General features: G+C 31.7%; 2 protein-coding genes across 2 annotated transcripts; one reads left to right on the top strand and one right to left on the bottom strand.

The window, feature by feature from the left end:
• Positions 1 to 56: 56 nt before the first annotated feature.
• On the bottom strand, positions 57 to 1,364 carry LOC116777434 (coiled-coil domain-containing protein 86). Its single transcript, XM_032670973.2, has 2 exons — positions 1,083 to 1,364; positions 57 to 404 (listed from the first exon to the last, which is right to left on the bottom strand). The coding sequence occupies exons 1-2, from the start codon at positions 1,277 to 1,279 to the stop codon at positions 74 to 76; spliced, it is 528 nt and encodes a 175-aa protein (XP_032526864.2). The 5' UTR covers positions 1,280 to 1,364; the 3' UTR covers positions 57 to 73.
• A 5,963-nt stretch (positions 1,365 to 7,327) lies between these two features.
• Positions 7,328 to 19,044, top strand: LOC116777700 (fatty acid synthase-like). The gene is made up of 40 exons (XM_032671380.2): positions 7,328 to 7,408; positions 8,221 to 8,369; positions 8,507 to 8,699; positions 8,792 to 8,912; positions 9,020 to 9,223; positions 9,303 to 9,419; positions 9,501 to 9,679; positions 9,805 to 9,947; positions 10,174 to 10,377; positions 10,464 to 10,650; positions 10,733 to 10,895; positions 10,990 to 11,159; positions 11,231 to 11,382; positions 11,462 to 11,645; positions 11,733 to 11,881; positions 12,146 to 12,330; positions 12,410 to 12,529; positions 12,604 to 12,713; positions 12,789 to 12,979; positions 13,054 to 13,208; positions 13,281 to 13,538; positions 13,629 to 13,743; positions 13,820 to 14,077; positions 14,145 to 14,576; positions 14,660 to 14,809; positions 14,898 to 15,007; positions 15,095 to 15,245; positions 15,332 to 15,503; positions 15,574 to 15,686; positions 15,759 to 15,923; positions 16,179 to 16,351; positions 16,436 to 16,585; positions 16,658 to 16,864; positions 16,934 to 17,036; positions 17,211 to 17,352; positions 17,428 to 17,578; positions 17,663 to 17,810; positions 17,888 to 18,061; positions 18,213 to 18,315; positions 18,405 to 19,044. The coding sequence occupies exons 2-40, from the start codon at positions 8,223 to 8,225 to the stop codon at positions 18,992 to 18,994; spliced, it is 6,939 nt and encodes a 2,312-aa protein (XP_032527271.2). The 5' UTR covers positions 7,328 to 7,408; positions 8,221 to 8,222; the 3' UTR covers positions 18,995 to 19,044.
• Positions 19,045 to 20,334: the final 1,290 nt, after the last annotated feature.

Raw genomic sequence — 20,334 nt, 5'->3', positions numbered from 1 at the left:
TTTCCCATGGTCGTGGCGGTGTGGAGAGAAGGTTTGTATGTATAAAACAAAATATATACTATCATTGAAACATTTATTTGTCAACTGTACTCTCTGCGCTGCTCTGTTGTTTGTTCTCCTTGTTAACATTAATATCACGTTTTTCAATGAACCGCAATTGCTTTTTCTTCATCCTCTTCAGTTTCTTAGTGTTTGTTATGACCTGCACTATTTCTGATTTTCTTTTGTTTTCCTCGGCACGTTTAATGTTCTCGCGACGTCTCTGCTTCCTTGCTTCTTCCTTTTCTTTAATCTGGTCTAATATCTGATGAGATATATCCTTAGTCCTCTTCAGTTCTATTCGTAAAGCTTCCTTCTTTTGATAATCAGGTCTTATTCCTTTTGTTTTGATTATTTTGGAAAACCTGGAATTATATAAGGTTTTTTTTAGTTTCGACTTGTCTGTAGTTGTCACCGGGACAATCCATTTAAATCAGGCCTGACAGGGGATACAAATGTCCCAAGGGTGTACTATCAATGAAACTTATAACTCTGCTTAGGACGTTGTTGAAGGGGAGGATGGCATCGGGTGATGAGAATGTATGACCCCCCCTGACAGCAGAATGCCAGAGCGACGAGTATGATTTGCGACTTCGTATTCGCCTAGGTAGTGTGTGTGTGTGTATATGAAGTCTTAGTGTGTCTTGAGGACATTTGTGTCTGTACTGTCGGTCATAAAATTATATAGCGTGATATTGTTTCAAAATTAGAAAGATCATTATAAATGAGAGGCAAAGAGTAGATCTAGAGAAAATATATGTGAATTTAAATCTTAACTTCTCCATCTTATCATATAACAGGAATATTTCATCATTACTTAAAATTGCTTTCTATTACAAATGTCTGTACCTATATTAATATGATTGATGTAACTTTGAATCATGATTTAAAAATATATCCTATGTTATGGATATCAAAATTAATACTGCAGTTATCTTTTAATACATAAAAAAATATGCTGACGAGCTTTATCAAACATAACTAGTTCACATATAACGGTTGAAATAACTTATAGGTTAGCTAAACATGCGATTACTACCTACTTTTCTTTCTTAGACTTCCAAAATCTTCCTGACTTTGGTACACCTCTTATTTCATTTTCATTTGCCTTCTTTGTTTTATTTACAGGTTTTTTAACTTTATTTTCTTCAACTTGCGAACTTTTTTCATCGTTGTTATTGGAACTTTTCTTTATATTTTCCAAGATGGAATTAACTTTTTGATCTACATCTGTTGCCATAATAATTACGATTCAATTTGTGTCTCAATAAATAGTTAACAAAAATAGCTACTATCCACGTGCTAACTGAGCATTACATTGACAATAATGACATTTGAGTTTTGACATAACAGATAATAAATTGATAAAAAACAAATATGGTCTATATTTATTATCTGTACTATCTCTGATCATATGCTTATAAACATTCAAAAGTTGTTTTGTATTTATTAACATATGAACATTTCTCTACAATAGATCAAAAACAAATCCTTATTTGTAATGTTATGTTTTAAGTTATAGTATATTTGTTTAATGCAATTATATTTACTCTTATTTATGAAAAAGCGTGTACGTAAAAATACGTGTACTAAAAAACTGAAGTTGTGGCTAGTAAATTGTTTTTAAAATTTTACTTTTTTTTTCAACGTCGGTAGGAAATAAACTTAAGTCCCGCCTGCAATAGCAGGTGGAGCGTAAGCCTAATAATGCTATCGCTTTAGCCTATTGCAATATGAGGGGTTTCACTCGTGTATTATCTATCTAAAGATGGGAGCCGTCCGATGATAAAAGGCCTTTGGCAGTATGTCATTCAGTTCCTCCGAACATTACCCTTTTTTGGGTGTTAGAAAACTTACAACTAGGCAGACCCTCTCCTCAAATACAATGGTCAAGTAACATCTTTGAAGACAGGATCATTGGTAAATCTCCACCATGTTTTAGAACGAAATTAAGAAGTCCAGTTTGGTATCATAGTGCATAGCGTAGGGATGGAAGCAATAATCCATGTTCGAGTTCTGTTTTATGTAGCAGTATTGTTAGCGCGGAGCGGGGTGAAATTTAGCCTTGCTTTGTTCGTATACAATGTTTCCTGTACGGCAATTCGACTTTATCGGCTATGTGACACTGGAATCTCCTATGACGTTTGGACGGCACAGGAGACTCCAGTGTTTAAGTATCAAAATAATACTAGAGTGTCCTGGAACTGTGGGATAACAGTAAGTGGGTTTTATTTTACTAAGTACTCTCGGTTCAGACACAATCTGTTAATGACATTATTTATTCTCAAAGGAACGCGGCAAAGCGGTGAGTGAGATACAATAATTCAGTGGAGCGACCGTGTCGAAAGTTAATTGATGATCACTTAAAAAAACGTACTCCTCTGGGCTTATCACAAGCCTCGGAATAGTTACAGCCGCCATTCATCATCTTCAGGGAGAAGAGACATTATGGCTTGTAATTCGATGTATATTATATGTAACCCGTTTTACACAGAGGTTGTGGCTAGTCTGCTGAACTTGAAGAACAAGACTGAACTTGCTTTGTTTGGTAAGAAAGTGACAAAAGACGCGCAACTTCAGAGCAAACATTCTGAGTCCCGCTGTTGGTATGTTGTGATGCCGACTTGACTTATGGACATTTACACAAAGCAGCTCTCACCGAGCATTCCCTTGTGAAACAGTTATCTCAAGTATAAGGTATCCACACCATGGGATGGTTGTTGGTATCGTGGTTCCGCGGAGCAATCTGTAGAACGACTTTCTCCTTATCACTGCGGGCCAAATCAATATCGGCTTTTCGAAGTGATGGAAGGGCCGAACAAAGTTAGACTTAGTATTGAATATTTACCCATTTATCGCTTGAATATTACTTTTTAACATATGTTGAATGATTTTCAACAAAATTCCTCAACATTTCTGGAATTGAAAACATTTGTAACTTAGTTTATAAGATTTTTCTTCCGTGATATCATAGATTGTTACGTTTATAATAGACAAATGAATCTTTGGTCTCAGGAATATCTCAGGGAATTATAGTATTGAAAAAAGCAATTTATTTTCCTTTTTTTTTTTTTCAAAAAGCAATAGTATTTTTATTCTTTTTTTGTAATAAAGATATAATTTTTTTGTCTATTACAGACGCGTAAATATCTTATAAAGTTCTTTGAAAAAATAGTTAGATACCGGGTGAATACTAAATCAATGTAAAAATTGTAATTAAATCAATTGTATTTAAATATGTTTACTAAATGCTTAGCATTAAGGAGCTCCGTTGGCCGTGATCTCTATACAATCAGTTTTATTCTACTAGAATTATATACATTGATGGGGATTTTTAATTGGTTAAAATTGATAGTTTAACGTATGAGAGAAGTCATTGGAATGATGTATATATAAAATACTTTAATTTCGGTAAATTCTGAATTTTCTATTCTTAGCATTATTAAAGTTATATATTGAGATCATGGTATATAATTTTTACAAAAGAATACAATCTGAAGGAACATTTTTTTTAAGTTCCTTTGTTGTTGTTGTCAAAAAAAAAATTCCCTTCGATTAAGAAATCAGACATTGTATTGTAGTACGTACATACAAAGATTTCTTTGTTATCACTAATGTATTAAAATTGCTCTTAAAACAAATTTAATCTCTTTCCAGCCAAATTTGTAGGTCGACTTGGGAATTTCAGGAATTTTGCCATTTGAAGTCTATTTATTTGTATACAGTGGATCTAAAAAAAATGGTCGTGTTGACTGTAATTTAGATTACATTGGAAGTTGAAATAAATTTGTCTAAAGCAGCTATGTTTTATGTGTAAATGTAACTAGAATTATTAATTTCTTGTCGATGTTTTTCTGTACGGGGTTTTATATTCCCAAATTTTCTACTTGTTCTGAAATTTCCTGATCTTTCTAGTACTTGAAACAATGTTAGTTTTGATTTCTCATTTTTTTTACATCAGTACTTGGTAGTTGTGTTACCTAGTGCATTAGATTAAAATGTAATTTTTTTATAATGTCCTTTAAATATATTACTTTGTTGTATCTCAGTTCTTGGCGTTACAATTTGTATAAGCAATATTTAAATTTTTCACATATCCCTTGAGTTTTTTTTTTAAGTTTTTTGATCTTATCCAACTATTTATTCCTCATTTTAACTGGGTCACATTTAAGTTAGGCATAACATTCTCTCGTCAATTCTAATTTTAGTACAATTGTGTTTTTTTAATCCGTATCCAAATAATACCTGAATCTATTTTCAGTTTACCAATCGAAAATATGGCAAATAGAAATGTGTTGTTTAGAATTTCCTTTACTTAAAATGTTACTATTATTTACCTTATGAATTTTTATTTAAAACGTAACGCATCTTTTTACGTATTTAAGAAATCAGTTACGTTCGGAAACTATTCCAAATTGAAATGAGATTTTTTCAAAATGTCCGTATATTGACGTTGTATTTTATATATTATGTAATATTAAAAAAAAACGTTGACTTTTTTTTAACCTTTCAGTACACTTGCTGATTAATATGTAAATAATTAAATGCTATATTTCGCACTGATTAAAAATCAATGCAATGGAAATGTTATGACTGTTTTAATTTTGAAAAAATCTTTTCACAAAACTTACTTATTTTGTTATCATATTTATTTGAATAAATATAAAAATAGAATATTCACAGATATTTTAAAATATTACATTGATATATATCATACACAAATCCTTGCAGAGTTTAACGAATTTAAATATTTTTTTTGACAAAATAATTTTTTAAATTCGGCTGGTTTTTGTTATTTTACCTTCATTTAACAAATATTTCTCAATACTTACGTATATTATTCATAACAAAACAACAGCAATGTGTACAATGCTTACATTTGCAAAGCAAATTAATAAATTGATGGTGACGAAAACCGTTCAACAGAATTAAATACTAAATTATAATACGAATTACATCGCGGAATGCAGAATGTAAATTTTTTATTATAATTAATATGTCCATTCCATAAAGATATCTGTAAAATCAATTGGTTTCTATATAACGGCATAATATTTGAAATCTTACACGTTTTTTTTTATATGAATAAGATGTGTTATTTAAAATTGAATCACATCTCTATATACATAGAATACATAATATAACACAACCTATATATACATGTACATATATATAAGGTTAGTAGTGAAAAGTCACTGTGGTAAAAAATTTGAAGACGCGACTGCAAAAATCAGACCAGAAATAGTATTAGTTTAAAAAAAATATAGGAGTTTCGGATTAGATTAGTAGTTATCCAAAGACAAACGGCAACCTATACATTATTTTATTGTATGTGAAGGGAGTGATTATAGAATATGCAGCGTCCTGGAGATGGTATCAAAAAACACACCATAGCAAAATGATTGAATTTTTAAGATCAATTAAGACTATCACTTCTTCACAACAACTGGCTACATGCAAACTTGACTGTGAAGTAAAATTTTAAATAAAAAAATTTAGTTGTATCCGAAAAATTAGTTTTATTCAGAGCTTCCTCGACATAATCCTAGAAATCAGTACCAATTGTATTTTTTGCCTGTGGGCTAAGTGTCCTGTTTGTTATATTATAAACTAATTGTATTTCGTAATATATAAGTTTGAGTGAAAACACACGTTACCGTAACTGCAAAACACGTCGTAAAAATCTCACGAAAAAGTTTTCATTACAATATAATTCACCCAATTAATCTTTAAAATATGCTGTTTGCTTTAAAATAATAAAAATATATTCTCATTCACTATTTATATGTATATTAAGACAAACAGCATATTTTGAAAGAAGTTTTTTCTTTGATAATTTCTTGATAATTAATTTGCGTAATGTTGTGTAGTTCTGGAACGTAAAATATTTTAAATTATATACATTTGTTAATCATAGTAAAAGTTAGACAAATTTATTTCTTAACAGTAAATAACTATGAGAAATATTTTAAACTTTGATAAATTATTTGAAATATGACGTAATCTCAAATGGTAATCGATTGGTTCTTTAGATTTTTAAATCTTAAGATGACAACGTCGCATAAAAAACTTGTATATATATGTATAAAAGGATAAAAATTTACTTAAAAATATTTAGGCAATGTTGCAAGCAATAGAGTTTCAGTGAATTAATTCAGCAATTTTCAAGAAGTCTTTTAAGAAACCCTTGCTTTTGTGATAAAAAAAATATGACAAAAGAATATATAGTTTAAAAAGTAAACATATATTGAAATCTTTGCTTTCCAAACGTTACATATAATATTAAAAGGAGATCACATGATAATTCGATTGTAAAATGTATATATGCGGATAAGGATACTACACCCGTACCACAAGTTCGTGTCGCCACACTAAAAACGGTGCGTTAAAATTTATTCACTTATAAATTTCCGTTGATACCGTCGCTGGCGAAGATTTATGAAGAACTGGAAAAGCTCCGTTTGTAGTGTGACAACAGGAACCCGTAGTTAGATTACAGATCTTAAGTCTTTCACTCAGTCGCCTATTGATGCTCGTGATCTTGAAATTCTAGTTGAAAGAATATGACATTGCATTGATAGGTCTTTTATTATGAACTCGTTTCCGTCTCTACCTAATATATTTTTTATTCTACGTTATATATTTATTGAGATTTAATATCTTTAAATCATCAGTCAAAAAGATGAAAGTTAACGGTCCTTAATGCAATTGAGGAAACGCGGTTGTTCACACGGATCACGATTTAATGTAACGTATGTGGTAAAAAAAAGCTAAGGTATAACAGTTGAATTGAATTTAGAATTTTTAAAACCACTCTTGTATATATTAAGTAAAATTAATTATAAAAAATGTGTTGTTTTTCTTTTTAAACGCGTTTAATTAATTTAATTATAATTTTAAATAAATTTTAATTATTCCAGGGTTCAGCATTCGTTTATTTTGTACTTTTGGACATATAATGATTTTATTAATTCAATTTTTAATTATTATTGTATATTTTGTTACATTTTGGGCTTTATTTGATTTTTTTTAACTTATGTTAACATGATATGATAGGTGAAGTAATTTTAACAATCATAAATACTGTATTCGAGCGATGTTTAAAGGATTTTTTTAAAGTATGATACGTTGTGAAAAAAAAAATTGTATTCATTATATATTTCCGCTATTCTTACTTGCCGATTTTATGCAAATCGATACCCGAATACAGTGATAGTTTTTGTTATTCAAGCTAAAGGTTACATATTAACTATACTCATTTAATGCGAATAAACAATTAGTGTACATTATTTATAAATAGGTCTGATTGGTCGATGCTATTCAATACTCTTGGTAGTGTTGGGCAGAGAGTGCATCGGAATTATAACAGGTGACAAGTTTATATATAATAGTCATAAATATTGTTTTAATTAAAAAAAAAAGTCAATATAAAGCTTGCTTTAGTTTAGATTGAAACTTTACTTGACAGTAAATGTTTTGCGATAGCGAAATTGTCATTTCTTTTGAATATTTAGTATAATATGTTTGAACGAAATCTTTAATTTTTTTAAGTTTTTTTTAAGTGCGATTATATATATGTATACATAGTATGTATTATATTTTCAATGTCATTGACTATGAAAAAACTATGTATATTATAGGTCCGTCGTTCTACGCAGTAATGTACATCACATTACATAAATAAATGAATATTTATAAAGCATACTTTAGACATTTTTAGCTGAGAATTTACAAAATTCCGTCCTATATTTTTTATGGTACATTTGGTATAGCGTAGGATGAAAAAAATAAATAAAATGTCCATGAAAAAAAGGTTTTTCATGGACATTTAGTCTCCAGGAACAATTACAATACTTGTCTCATAGAAATTTATACAATATAAATAATTTTACAAAATATTTATTATCTTATTGAAATGTACGCGTTTTATAATTTTGTTTTCATCAAAATTATTAGCAACAGTGACATTGAAAAAAATGAATTGTTTTTTTTTTAGTTTATTTAAATAGCGACTTTTTATTATAAATTTTTCATTGGCTATTAGAAGTTGCGAAACCATTTAGTCCCGTTGTTTACTTCATAAAATTGATTTACATTTTATATTTTAGCAATAATTTATACTAGAGGATCTTACAAAAACAGTTTGAAACGAATAACAAAGGTATTTTTATGTTATTTTAGCCATGGCACCGAAGCCCAATGAATTTACATCTTTTAAGGACGGTTTGAACGATGCCAGTTCTGGAGAGAGGGTGGTCATTTCGGGAATGTCTGGATTATATCCCGACTCCCAAAATATTAAGGACCTATCTGATATTCTGTACAACAAGGTATATAAACATTATTTCAGCATTTTGTTAATTGTTATAGAATTTTCAAATATAGAATAATAATAATAATTTAAATACCTTTTTCTTGTTGCGTTGTTGTCTCTTTTTATAAATCTTATGTCGTGTTCCACGTTCAGATCAATCCGGTAAGTGATGAAAATTCACGTTGGGTCTATGATCATCCTGAGGTAGCCCAGTTTACTGGTAAGGTGCCAGGTCTGAAACTTTTCGACGCTCAGTTCTTCAAAGTGCACTTTCGTTTAGGAAGCAACATGGACCCCATGGGTCGTAAAATCTTAGAACAAGCCTATCAAGCTATATACGACGCGGGTAAGTCCATAGCGTTACGGTACGGTTACTCCTTAAGGTTAGAAATAGTTTACATTTGAAAAAGTGTTAGTTATATTTTTTAAATATTATAGGAATGAGCCCAGAACAACTATCGGGAAAAAAAGTCGGCGTGTATGTGGGGAGTTGTTTTTCTGAGACCGAAAAGGCTTGTTTTTATGTAGCAAGTACAAGAACTGGTTTCGGTATCGCAGGGTATGTATGGTCTGAGATGTATAACTGTCACCGAGCAGTACTTGAGTAGCAGCACTTGAGTAGTATGATGAATGGGCAATTTTTAAAGTATATCACATAACTTTTAGATGTAGTAAGACCATGTTTGCGAATCGAATCTCTTACTGGTTGAACGCCAAAGGGCCTTCCATGTCTGTTGACGATGCCTGCTGCAGTTCGACTGTGGCTCTAGAGTTGGCCTACCAAGCCATTAATCGTGGTGAATGCGAGGCCGCTATTGTCGGAGGTTCCAATCTATGCTTACATCCGCAGTCGTCAATTCATTACGGAAGGTGACGTAAAATATTGTTTGAAATAGACACTGAGTAAAACAATAGAGCAATGTTAGTTATATAAATATGTTTCATGTAGAATTATGAAGCTCAGTATGGATGGAAAAACGAGATCCTTCGACGCTAATGCATCTGGTTGTGCAAAATCTGAAGCAGTTAACGTGCTATTCCTTCAAAAGGCTAAAAATGCTTTGCGGTAATTAAAAAAAAATAATAATAATGATTCACCCTATGCCATAAATAAGATAAGAATATATATTTTTATAAAACCTTTTAGAGTTTATGCCGAACTTGTTCATATGAAGTGTGAATACACATCAATTCTTGAAGGAGAATCTGGTCCGAAGTATGGGTTTTATCGTGACCCTCTTAATATGGCTAACTTCATTGAACAGTTCTATAAGGAAGCTAAAGTTTCTCCGCTAGAAGTTGAATATGTCGAAGCTTTTGGATCAGGTATGCCACCGTAAAATTCACATATGGAGATTTCTGAATAACGAGCATTAAACATTTAAAACTATGCGCATAAACATTTAATGCAAATCAAACGGTTAAATGCAATTAATAATTTTCCATGACAGCTGTACCAGAAGTCGATAAAACGGAATTAGAAGCAATAGATAATATTTATTGTAAGGGAAGAAAAGAACCACTTTTAGTTGGGAGTGTTATGTCAAATATCGGATACGGTGAAGCAGCTTCAGGCATATCAGCTGTAACCAAAGTAAGTAAAAATTTCACTCAATCGCCCAACTCAATGAAGGAAATTGCTTATAATTGCGATAATTAATTTAACAAATTTTTTTATCACATCCAAAAACGAGATACCATAACCACAATCTTAACTGCAAGGAAAATTAATATATTGTTATTTTAAATATTGCTTAAGTTTGAACAAAGCCTTTATTTTTTGTTTAATATAAAATGAAATCATGAAAAAATTTTCGAAGGTTCTTCTGGCATATCAAAATGGTAAAATTGCTGCCAATCTGAACTGTGATTCACCTCGTAACGATATTGAGGCTCTGCGTGATGGAAGGATACGTATTGTCACGGAGCATCAGAGTTTTGGTCGTAATTATACAGCTATAAATGGTCTTTCGATTACCGGAGTCAATAGTCATATACTCTTAAGTGGTCATTACAAACCAAAGGTAAATGAAGTAATATTCTAATAGTAATAAAAAACAGTTAGGAGTGTATAGTTTGATATTTTTATTTTTGGTTCATTCCGTTTTAGGATCTCTCTCGTTACAAAAGTGCTATTCCTCGTCTGGTAACAATATCAGGCCGACAGGAGTCATCCGTCGAAAAAGTGCTTAAGGATTTAAAATCGAGACCAGTAGATCCAGAGCAGTTGGCACTTTTGTATAACATCCACCAAACACGAATTACTGGACATTTGGGAAGGGGTTACGCAATACTAGGTGGGCATTATAATTGTTGACCTTTTCATTGCCGTTTCTGTAGCATTTAAAAACTAATAAGTACTCGTTTAATAACATGTAGATACTGATGAAAATAATCAAACTGTGTGTCTGGCTGAAAAGTCCAACTACTTCGACGACGTCAAAAGACCCCTTTGGTTTGTGTACAGTGGAATGGGTTCTCAATGGGCAGGAATGGGAACTCAGCTTATGAGGATTCCAATTTTCGCAGCGGCCATTGAACGGTAATCATTTGAGTTTTGAGATGTATAATGTAGCATATCATGAGCTCAAACTATTCGAAAACGTACATGTAATGTTTTTCATTCGTAATTTTAGATGCCATCGTGTTTTGGAGCCCAAGGGTATTGACATTGTTCACATCATTACGTCGCCAGATAAAACCATATTCGACAATATTCTTCATTCTTTCGTTGGAATAGCAGCTGTGCAAATTGGTTTGACAGATATACTCCGAGAATTGGGAATATTCCCGGATAAAATAATAGGTATCTTTTTGAAAGCCTTGCACAGTATAAGGTTCATCGAATTGATACTAACGAAACTTAAATATTTATAGGACATAGTGTGGGTGAACTGGGATGTGCGTATGCAGATGGATGTTTTACAGCAGAAGAGATGATCCTGTCAGCTTATTCCCGAGGTCTTGTCTCTGTGCAAACTCCATTTATTCGTGGTTCTATGGCGGCCGTTGGCATTGGATACCAGCAGGTTTGGATCAGTCTTTTATATATTTTTGTTCAAAAGAATAAAAGTTCCTGGAAAACTATAATCAAACACTGCATTATAGGTTTCAAAAATGTGTCCACCGGAGATTGAAGTTGCTTGTCATAATGGTCCAGACTCTAGCACGATATCAGGACCGGCTGAAATAATGAAAGAATTTGTCGCCGAATTAACAAAGAAGGATATTTTCGCGAAGGAGGTGCCATGTTCTAATATTGCCTATCACTCTCGATACATCGCAGAAGCAGGTCAGTATTTTTAGTCGCATTTGTTGAAACCATATTTCATTCAATAAAGCTGCCTTTTAAGTATGTCTTTATCTTTTGTGTTGTAAGGTCCCGGATTACTGAAGTATCTGAAGGAAGTGATACCAAATCCCAAACTCCGGAGTGAACGTTGGCTTTCAACGTCTGTACCTCAAGACAGATGGGAAGAACCGATTGCTAAATATTCTTCTGCAGAATACCACACGAACAACCTGCTTGTAAGATTATTATAAGGAATTATATTATTATAAGGAATTACATTAAAAAGTATTTTGGGTAGAGATTCGTGTTCTGATCAAAAATAATTCCTGTGCTTCGTTCGTTCAGATTATATAAAGTTCATTGCTTAATAGTCTGATTGATATTGTATATTTTGTATATAGATTTCATAAAACAGTTTTTGGTAATCCCATGCTTTTAAGTATAAATGCAGTTAAAAACATTTATTGACAATTTTTTTTCTCTTCAACTTCCCTTTTTAGAATTCAGTCCTGTTTGAGGAAACATCAAAGTTGATCCCGAAAAATGCAGTACTAATTGAAATTGCCCCGCATGGTCTTCTACAAGCTATTTTGAAAAGATCATTGGATGAAAACTGTAGACACGTGCCACTTACACGAAGAGGCCATCCTGATAATGCCAAATTCTTATTGGATGCCATTGGAAAGTAAGAAAACAATCTTCGGTCGTCAGATTGGTCATTTTAACTTTGATATTTACTCAACATTATTACTTTATCTCAACAGGCTTTATATGGAAGGATATAACCCTAAAGTTGAAGCACTTTATCCCAAGGTCGAATTTCCCGTGTCTTCGGGAACACCAATGCTTTCTCACCTAGTCGATTGGGCCCACCATGAAAGATGGTAAATGTTATAAGAGTGTTAGTACTGATATGTTTTACAAATGTTATTAAAGACTTTATCAATAATTATTCTAGGAATGTGCCATTGTATGCCTCTGCACATAGAAAAACTGCCGCCTCATGTAAATTTGTGTTATCTATCCACGATGATGCGCATGCTTACTTAAAGGGAAATGTTGTTAGAGGTACACCGTATTTTTTGTTTTATTTTTTTGTTGTTCGAGAAAAGCATGAATTTTAATGCTTATCTTCATTTGTAGGAATAAATGTTTATCCATTTTCTGCGGTTTTGGTAGCTGTATGGGACACTTTAGCAATGATTATGAATGTTCCTAAAAGGCAATTGTCGATACAATTCAATAATATTCACTTCAATACGCAACCTATTCTTCATGATCAACGACAATTACGATTAAACGTATCGATACAGAGAGGAACAGGTCGATTTGAGGTAAAAATAATCATCTTATAATGTGTTATAAATTGTTATACTCATGCTAAATAGATAGTTTTCTCGCAAATTAGGTATTTGATGAGAATATTGAAGTCGCGACCGGTACCATAACTGGTAATTTAAATAGTTATTTCAATCGACCTGAAGATATTATTCCAGAAGAAAAAACATGGTTGGATTCGAATGATTTGTACAAAGAATTAAAAACGAGAGGATATAGTTATTCGTAAGTATGACAAAATATTGAAGGTGGTTCGAAATTTATTTTATAATAACTATATATTATATTATTTTTCAGGGATGATTTCCGCAGTATTCACAGCAGTAATTTATCTTTAAGTAGCGCTCAATTGATCTGGAAAGATAACTGGGTTACGATTATTGATAGTATGATGCAAATAAACATTTTGAAACGGTCACATGACTATATCTCATGCCCTAATTTCATCAGAAGCATAGCTATCGATGTTGAAAAGCACGCGAAAACAGAGACGGTTGAAGTAGACGGCGTAACAGTTATGAACGCGTCTATTTCAGAAAAGCAAGATTGGACGAGGTAATGAAATATTTGAAAATAAGATAAATATATCATCTAATTAATAAGAAAATTTTTATGTATTATAAAAATATATAAATCTGTATATAGATGTGGAGGAATTTCGGTAGAGGATATACAATTCATCGATATACCTAAAAATGAAAAAGAAATAGACGTCAAGGCTTTGAAGTTTGTTCCCCATATCACCACCAATAAAATCGATGTGAGTATTACAAAGACTATGAAAGATAAAGTAGTTACTAAAACGTTGTAAGCAATAAACATTTACATTTTTACAGGATGATACTGCATTAACTTGCTTTTTACAATTGGCGGCTGAAAATATGAATAAAGAGGTTTTACAAATAGTGCAGATTTCAGACAATGCTAATGATTATTATCTTTTTGAAAAAATTAAATATTTAGCAACTAATAGCATTACTGGGATTAAGACTCAATTTTGTTATGTCACTCGTGAAAAACTTTTTGAAGATCCGAATAACTTTATATCCAACGCTGACTTACTTTTGATAAATAATTTATCAAATGACGACAAAGTAAGTAAAGTTGCCCTTAGAAATGATTAATTTAAGACTTCGTATTAATGAATTGATATTGTTTTAGATTTGTCAAATTTTCTACCGACATTTAAGACGTGATACTTTCGTAATCAGCAAAGAAAATCATCTAGAAGACATGTCTAACCAAAGGCCATCAGCTTTATACCGATCTGTTTGTTCGCATGGAATTGGTGATGTTTCCTGGGAATTAGTTCATTGGAGACCATCTGAAACGAATGCTGGTACAAGTGCTCTAACAATACTTTCGGAATCTGACCTTCCATCTCTTGTATCGTCGCTGACAACTCTCCCACAGAAACAGAGATTAGTAATTCTGACTTCATATCCAGCGGTGTCAGGCTTAAAAAGTCTTATTAAAGAATGGAGACAGAAAAATCGCTGTATTAATTTGATCATGATTAATCACAAAATAGCTGGAGATCAGTCTATGGATCAAATTTCGTTTACAAATTTGGCTGTAAACATTTTAGATCATGTAAGTTTCTTGCTTGATGGACTTATAAATTTTGTAATAAACATTAGATTGAGAACAGTTTGTAGTACATTTATTTATGTTAGGGTATTTGGGGAGGCGAGTACTTCTTGCCGTTGGAAGAAAATACAATTAAAGGCCGTGATATGTCGTTAGACATCGCTCGATTGGGTGATCTTGATTCCTTGCATTGGGTTGAAGCTCCAGAGTTAGATGAACAAGGAGTTATTGTCAAGGTACGTAATTTTATAAAAGGAATAATATATTAAGAATTTAAAATAAGGTTTCCAGTTGTTTTAATAAATTTCATGGTGATTATTGCAGGTTCATTATGCTGGAGTGAATGATGTTGATTTAAAAACAAAAATGGGAGCGGTTGAAACTGTCAAATCCAAGAAACTCGTAGATTTTGATTTCAGTGGTAAAACTGAAAGGTAATGTAGACTATTTTAAAACTATGACACAAATGAATTAGTTTAATTTCTCTTAGAGAAAAAATAACAGAGCATGTATGTTTTCAGTGGAATTTCCGTTATGGGTGTCGCACAAGGAGAATCTATAACAACACGAGTGAATGCAAGACCGGAAGCATTGTGGCCAATTCCAAGCCATTGGAGTCTCGAGGATGCTGCCACTGTGCCTTTGGCATACCTTATGGCGTTCTATTGCCTTGTAACTTTTTTTTTTATAAAAATTTTACAATACATTTCAATTAATATATTTGAGTAAAAAGCAAATATCAAATCATTAATTTTCAGACAGTTAAAAGTGGTCTGAAATATGGATGTACTATTTTAGTACATAGCGGGACTGGAGCCGTGGGGCAAGCGATCATATCAATAGCTTTGGCGTTTGGTTGCGAAGTTTTTACAACGGTTAATGACATCAGAAAGAAAAAGTTCTTACTCAAGCTTTTCCCAGCACTTAAAGGTATGCTCAATAAAGTTTGAAAGATTACTGTAATGTCACTTTAATTTTTCTATTATACATTTTGTTACAGCTGATAACATTGGAAGTTCACAAGACGTAAGTTTCTCTGATATGGTCCTGAAGGCAACTAATGGTCAGGGTGTTAATATCGTTATAAGCTGTGTTAAAGGTGATCTGAAAAATGTAGGTAGAATTATGTCGCTTTGTTTATGTTGAAAATGACAAAATAATATGGTGACTCATCGTTTTGTTCAGGCATCGCTGAAATGTTGTCATTCGTCAGGATCAGTGATTGACACGTCTGTTTTACCAAACCATGAAGATTACAATTTTGGGATGAAGTTCTTAATGAAAGGGTTATCGTATGTCACCCTTGATCCGTCAAATCTTTTTAAACCGGAAAATCTTAACGAATTAAAAGTAAGTAAGAATTATTATCTTTAGTAACCGAAGTCGTATTGATTTTATTCGTTTACTTTATTTTATTATGTAAAGGTTATAAGATTGGACAGTTGGACAAATTCTGTTAACCTAGTGCAAAATTTGTAATGCTTAAAGTTTCCTTTCTCTTTTAAATCTAATATATGTTAATATTTCAATGTTTACGTATAAAGAGTTTCGAGTGTACGTTAAGAGAGATCAATACATATACTTGATTTTACAATTTTTTTCCAGCGAATTCAATTAATGATGAGTGAAGGTATCGCTCGTGGATACGTCCGTCCATTGTCTCGCGTGACATTCTCACCACAAGAAGCTAGACGAGCTTACCGTCTTGTGGCTGGAAACCGTCACCGTGGTCGTGTCCTCCTCAATCTGCAACAAGACATTCCATATTTACAAACTAAGTAAAAATTTGAATTCCTGTTTACTCCATACATGCATTCATAAAGGACCTTTCTAATTGTTGATTTGTATATCTGTCTTTATAGAATAAGCTGCTCACTTGATCGATACAACTTGGTGCTATCGGATGATGAAGTGTTAGGAATTCAATTGGCACAAAGATTAGTTTTGCGGGGTGCTAGAAAAATTATGTTACATTTCACCAGCGAATCAAACTATGTAGTGCTTAAAATCAGGTAATAACAGATAATACAATTGCTTTTTGTGATTGTTAAAAAAGTATTTGGCTAAAATTGATTATGCTCCAGGTCCTTGGAGATGCAGGACGTTCAAGTCAAAGTTTCATACGGGGACTTGGATAGAAGAGTTATAACCAAATTAATTGAAGAAAACAAGTTCAACTCAGAAATCGAAGGAATATATTACATTGCGTCATCTGAAATGGATGGCAGAAAAATATTCAATAATTTGCAAATTCTTAATTCTATGAACCAAAATATATGTTCGCAACTAAAGTAAGTAAGAGTTTTCTATATTTCAAAAAGTATAATTTGATCGGATTAATTAAAATTATTTTTTTACAGATATTTTGTAGTGCTAAGCAAAGATTTAGATGATGAAATAATGACTGTCCCCTTACCTTCGGAGAAATTATTAATAACTCGACTAACCGTTCCGAGGGCTCATGTATGTATTATAAACATGTACAATAATTCTGAAGAAAATTGTATATTTTGCACATACATACACTCGTATATTTGCTTATTAACAAACTTTGAAATTTAATTGTGATTGATTGAGTGATTTTTCTTGGACTATTTTCTATATATGAACTTTTGGAAATGTGTATTGTAATTTTAGGATGCTGAAAGATTAATATCGCCAATAGACACTGTAAATGCTATTGAAATGGCTTTGTGTTCGAAGAGACGGTTTTTGAAAAGTTACATACCTTGCAAAAATGAACGGTCATCTTTACTTGAAGATATAGCTCATGTGACTGGTAAGTGTTTTTATGCTTATTTAAATATCTTAGTTGTATTCCATACAGTTATCTATAGTTAACATATAATTTTAGGTATCACAATACCCGAGAATGTAAATGGTCAACTAACTATGAGAGACCTGGGTATGGATGTTTCCAAAACGGAAGCAGTTCGTAATTACTTACGTTGTAACTTTTTCAGCACAATGGATAACGAACGTATTTTATCGCTCAGCGTTGATATGTAAGCAAAACAAATAAACTTTTGATTACTGTTTAAAGTTAAAAATGTTTGAGTTCATTCTTAATATGTAAATTTATAATTCAGGATTCGCAATTGGGAAAATAGAAGCAAGGAAAAGACTCTTAAGGAAACTAAGGGTTTAAGCACATTTTTCTCTTATGTTGATCACGATGAACTTTTAGCAGTAACTGAGATGGTGTTTCTACCAACACTTACAACGAGCTCCTCAATTGTAAGTACTTGAATATTATAGTATATTTTGTACAAAATCTTCTATTGATTGCTAATTTAATTTCATAATTTTTGCAGCGTGAGGACGAGTTTGACGTAAAACAGACGTATCTGTGTGTATTGCCGGGGGTCGAATCTCACCATGAAAAATTCCGTACCATGTGTGAGCGGTTCAAGCTACCTACGTTGGTATTGCAACCTTCGTGTAAAGCGCAAGAAAGTATACAGGAAATGGCGCAGAGATTAGTGAAGGTCTGATATACATGAAAAATATGTTGTGTATATTATTAATTTTGACAAATATTTTATTTATAACAGTTTACATCTTCCAAAAAAAATCATCTGTGTATAATTAAAAGTCAAGAAATTGTAATGATATGCTAAAGCTAACTTTTTATTTCAGGAGCTAATTAATAAGACAAAATTAACAAAACGTTTCTATCTTCTGGGTTATGAAAGCGGGGTCTTAGTTGCTCTCGAAATGGCAGCTATTTTGGAAGAACAAGGTATTTTGAATTTTAACGAAAGTGTACCGTTATTAAACTGTTGTTTTATTTCGCTAAAAATATTAATTTAATAAATAATAACCTCACAGGTCTATTGGGTACAGTTTTCTGTATCGGTGGAACACCTGACGAAATTCAAGCAAGGTTTAAAAAAGAATTAAGTCTTTACAATACAGAAGAGGCTTTACAATCGGAGGTCATACGGCACATGTTTTCATTAATGAATAGTGATAATACAGATGAGCTAGAGATGGAATTAAAAAATAAGTTAACGTGGGAAGAGAAACTAACGGCTTCTCTTCAGAAGTTATTGGGTCGTGTCCCTCACTCCATTCAATACGCAAAGGAGGTCATTGAGGCTGCTTATACAAGATTAAACCAAGTACGAAGTTATGTACCTAATTTGAAAAAACTGAAGTCTAAAATCGTATTCATGCGCCCTCGGGAATCTTTAAATAATGGCCAAGGAAAGGAATACTCCCAGAACACAGTTGTCGAGTATGTGTTGGAAGCGCCTCTGGCCTATGCTGTTCAAGATCTTCGTTGCGCAGCTTATGTTAATCGTCACCTTGATGAGGACATTCTAACAGCTTTTGAAAAGAGGAATCTCCTTGAGACTTATATTCTCAACGCTGACCAATTTATGACAGCCGCGCTTAACGACGACATTAATATTTAATAATGAAAAGCTTATTTAAAAAATAATAAAGGGAATTTGGGAATTCTTAATTATTTATTTTCATTCTATAAATATTTTTATTATTATTAAATCTTTAAATGACTATTGAAATAATAGTTTTGCAGTGTTGACACCCAACATGTTTCTTGCGATACTATGTGGTCTTCATTCTGTCAGGCTATAATTATGTAGAGTATATCGTTTATTTGCTTTTAAGATGTTTATTTTAATAATAATGATTTGAATTTGGATCTTATAAATAGGTTCATTATTATGATGTTTAAGTTGCTTACTCTCATAAAGAACATCTATTCCAAATAGATAAAGAAATAGATTTTCTATTACTAAGAAATGTTTTTCAATTTCATGTAGGTGCGGTACAAGTTTTTTTGATGAATAAAATTAGTGGTACACTTTTTATATTTAAATAAACATTTCTATACTTTTGTATCAATTCAGTTTAAAATATAACAATTTGTATATATACCTTAATGGTACAAAACAATTTTTTTTTTATTACTTGATTTTTCATATACCTTTTTATATTATATAAAATTATTTTTTCAATGTAAATATTAAATAGAACCAATGAATATAGGTTTTTGTACCACGACATCAAGATAAACAGTGTTAAAAAAATTTACGAAAAATAATATTTGAGATACAAAATCTTTAATTCGCAATAACCAGGACTCAATTTAATTCGCTTATACTTCGCTTCTGAAAAATGCTCTGCTAAGTTCGTTGGAAAGGAATTAAAACAAAAATAGTTTTGAAAGTCTGTTTCCATGTTCGCTTCAAACACACGTTCTGGTTGTACACTGTTGTGTTGGTAAATGTCAAAGAGTTTCTTTTTATAATATTTTTTGATAACAAATACTTTATACTTTCGCATATTGAGCAATGAACATTTGTCTGATATAAACATATGTACTCACACGACCATAATTCGCTGGTTCATATCTAAAACTATAAAATATATATTTAAAATTAAGCAAAAACTAAAAATGAAAAGTAATTTGGTAAGGAGTATAACAAGTTTAAAGAACTTTAAAGATAAATGAATGTATGTAAACTTAAGCCTTGTCCTCAAAAGAAGGTGAGCAAAGTTATGAATTTCAAAAAAAAAAAATCGCTGTCGTATTTCTACCGGTAGAGGAATTTTAAAATCCGTTTGAATATATTAAAAAATTAAAGTATTCTTTGTTTTTATGTCAACGGTCTGTAACAAACGTGATTAACATAATTATAAATTTAAATAGATTCAAACAATTCTAGGGTTCCTCGGTAAGCTAACTCATGTAGTTTGGGTCCATCTTAAAATACTTATAATTGGTGAG

This window comes from Danaus plexippus, chromosome Z (assembly GCF_018135715.1).
Source record: "Danaus plexippus chromosome Z, MEX_DaPlex, whole genome shotgun sequence".
NCBI classification, from domain to species: Eukaryota; Metazoa; Arthropoda; class Insecta; order Lepidoptera; family Nymphalidae; genus Danaus; species Danaus plexippus.
The sequence above is the reverse complement of the archived record's forward strand: the minus strand, read 5'-3'. Positions and strand labels throughout refer to the sequence as shown.

Bases quoted from the DNA above. Each gene is read 5' to 3' on its own strand.
- LOC116777434 (XM_032670973.2), bottom strand. From the start codon at position 1,279: ATGGCAACAGATGTAGATCAAAAAGTTAATTCCATCTTGGAAAATATA. The intron at 405-1,082 runs GTAGGTAGTAAT...ATATAATTCCAG, and splicing joins TGGAAGTCTAAGAAAGAAAA to GTTTTCCAAAATAATCAAAA.
- LOC116777700 (XM_032671380.2), top strand. From the start codon at position 8,223: ATGGCACCGAAGCCCAATGAATTTACATCTTTTAAGGACGGTTTGAAC. The intron at 9,420-9,500 runs GTAATTAAAAAA...AAAACCTTTTAG, and splicing joins AAGGCTAAAAATGCTTTGCG to AGTTTATGCCGAACTTGTTC. The intron at 9,948-10,173 runs GTAAGTAAAAAT...AAATTTTCGAAG, and splicing joins GCATATCAGCTGTAACCAAA to GTTCTTCTGGCATATCAAAA.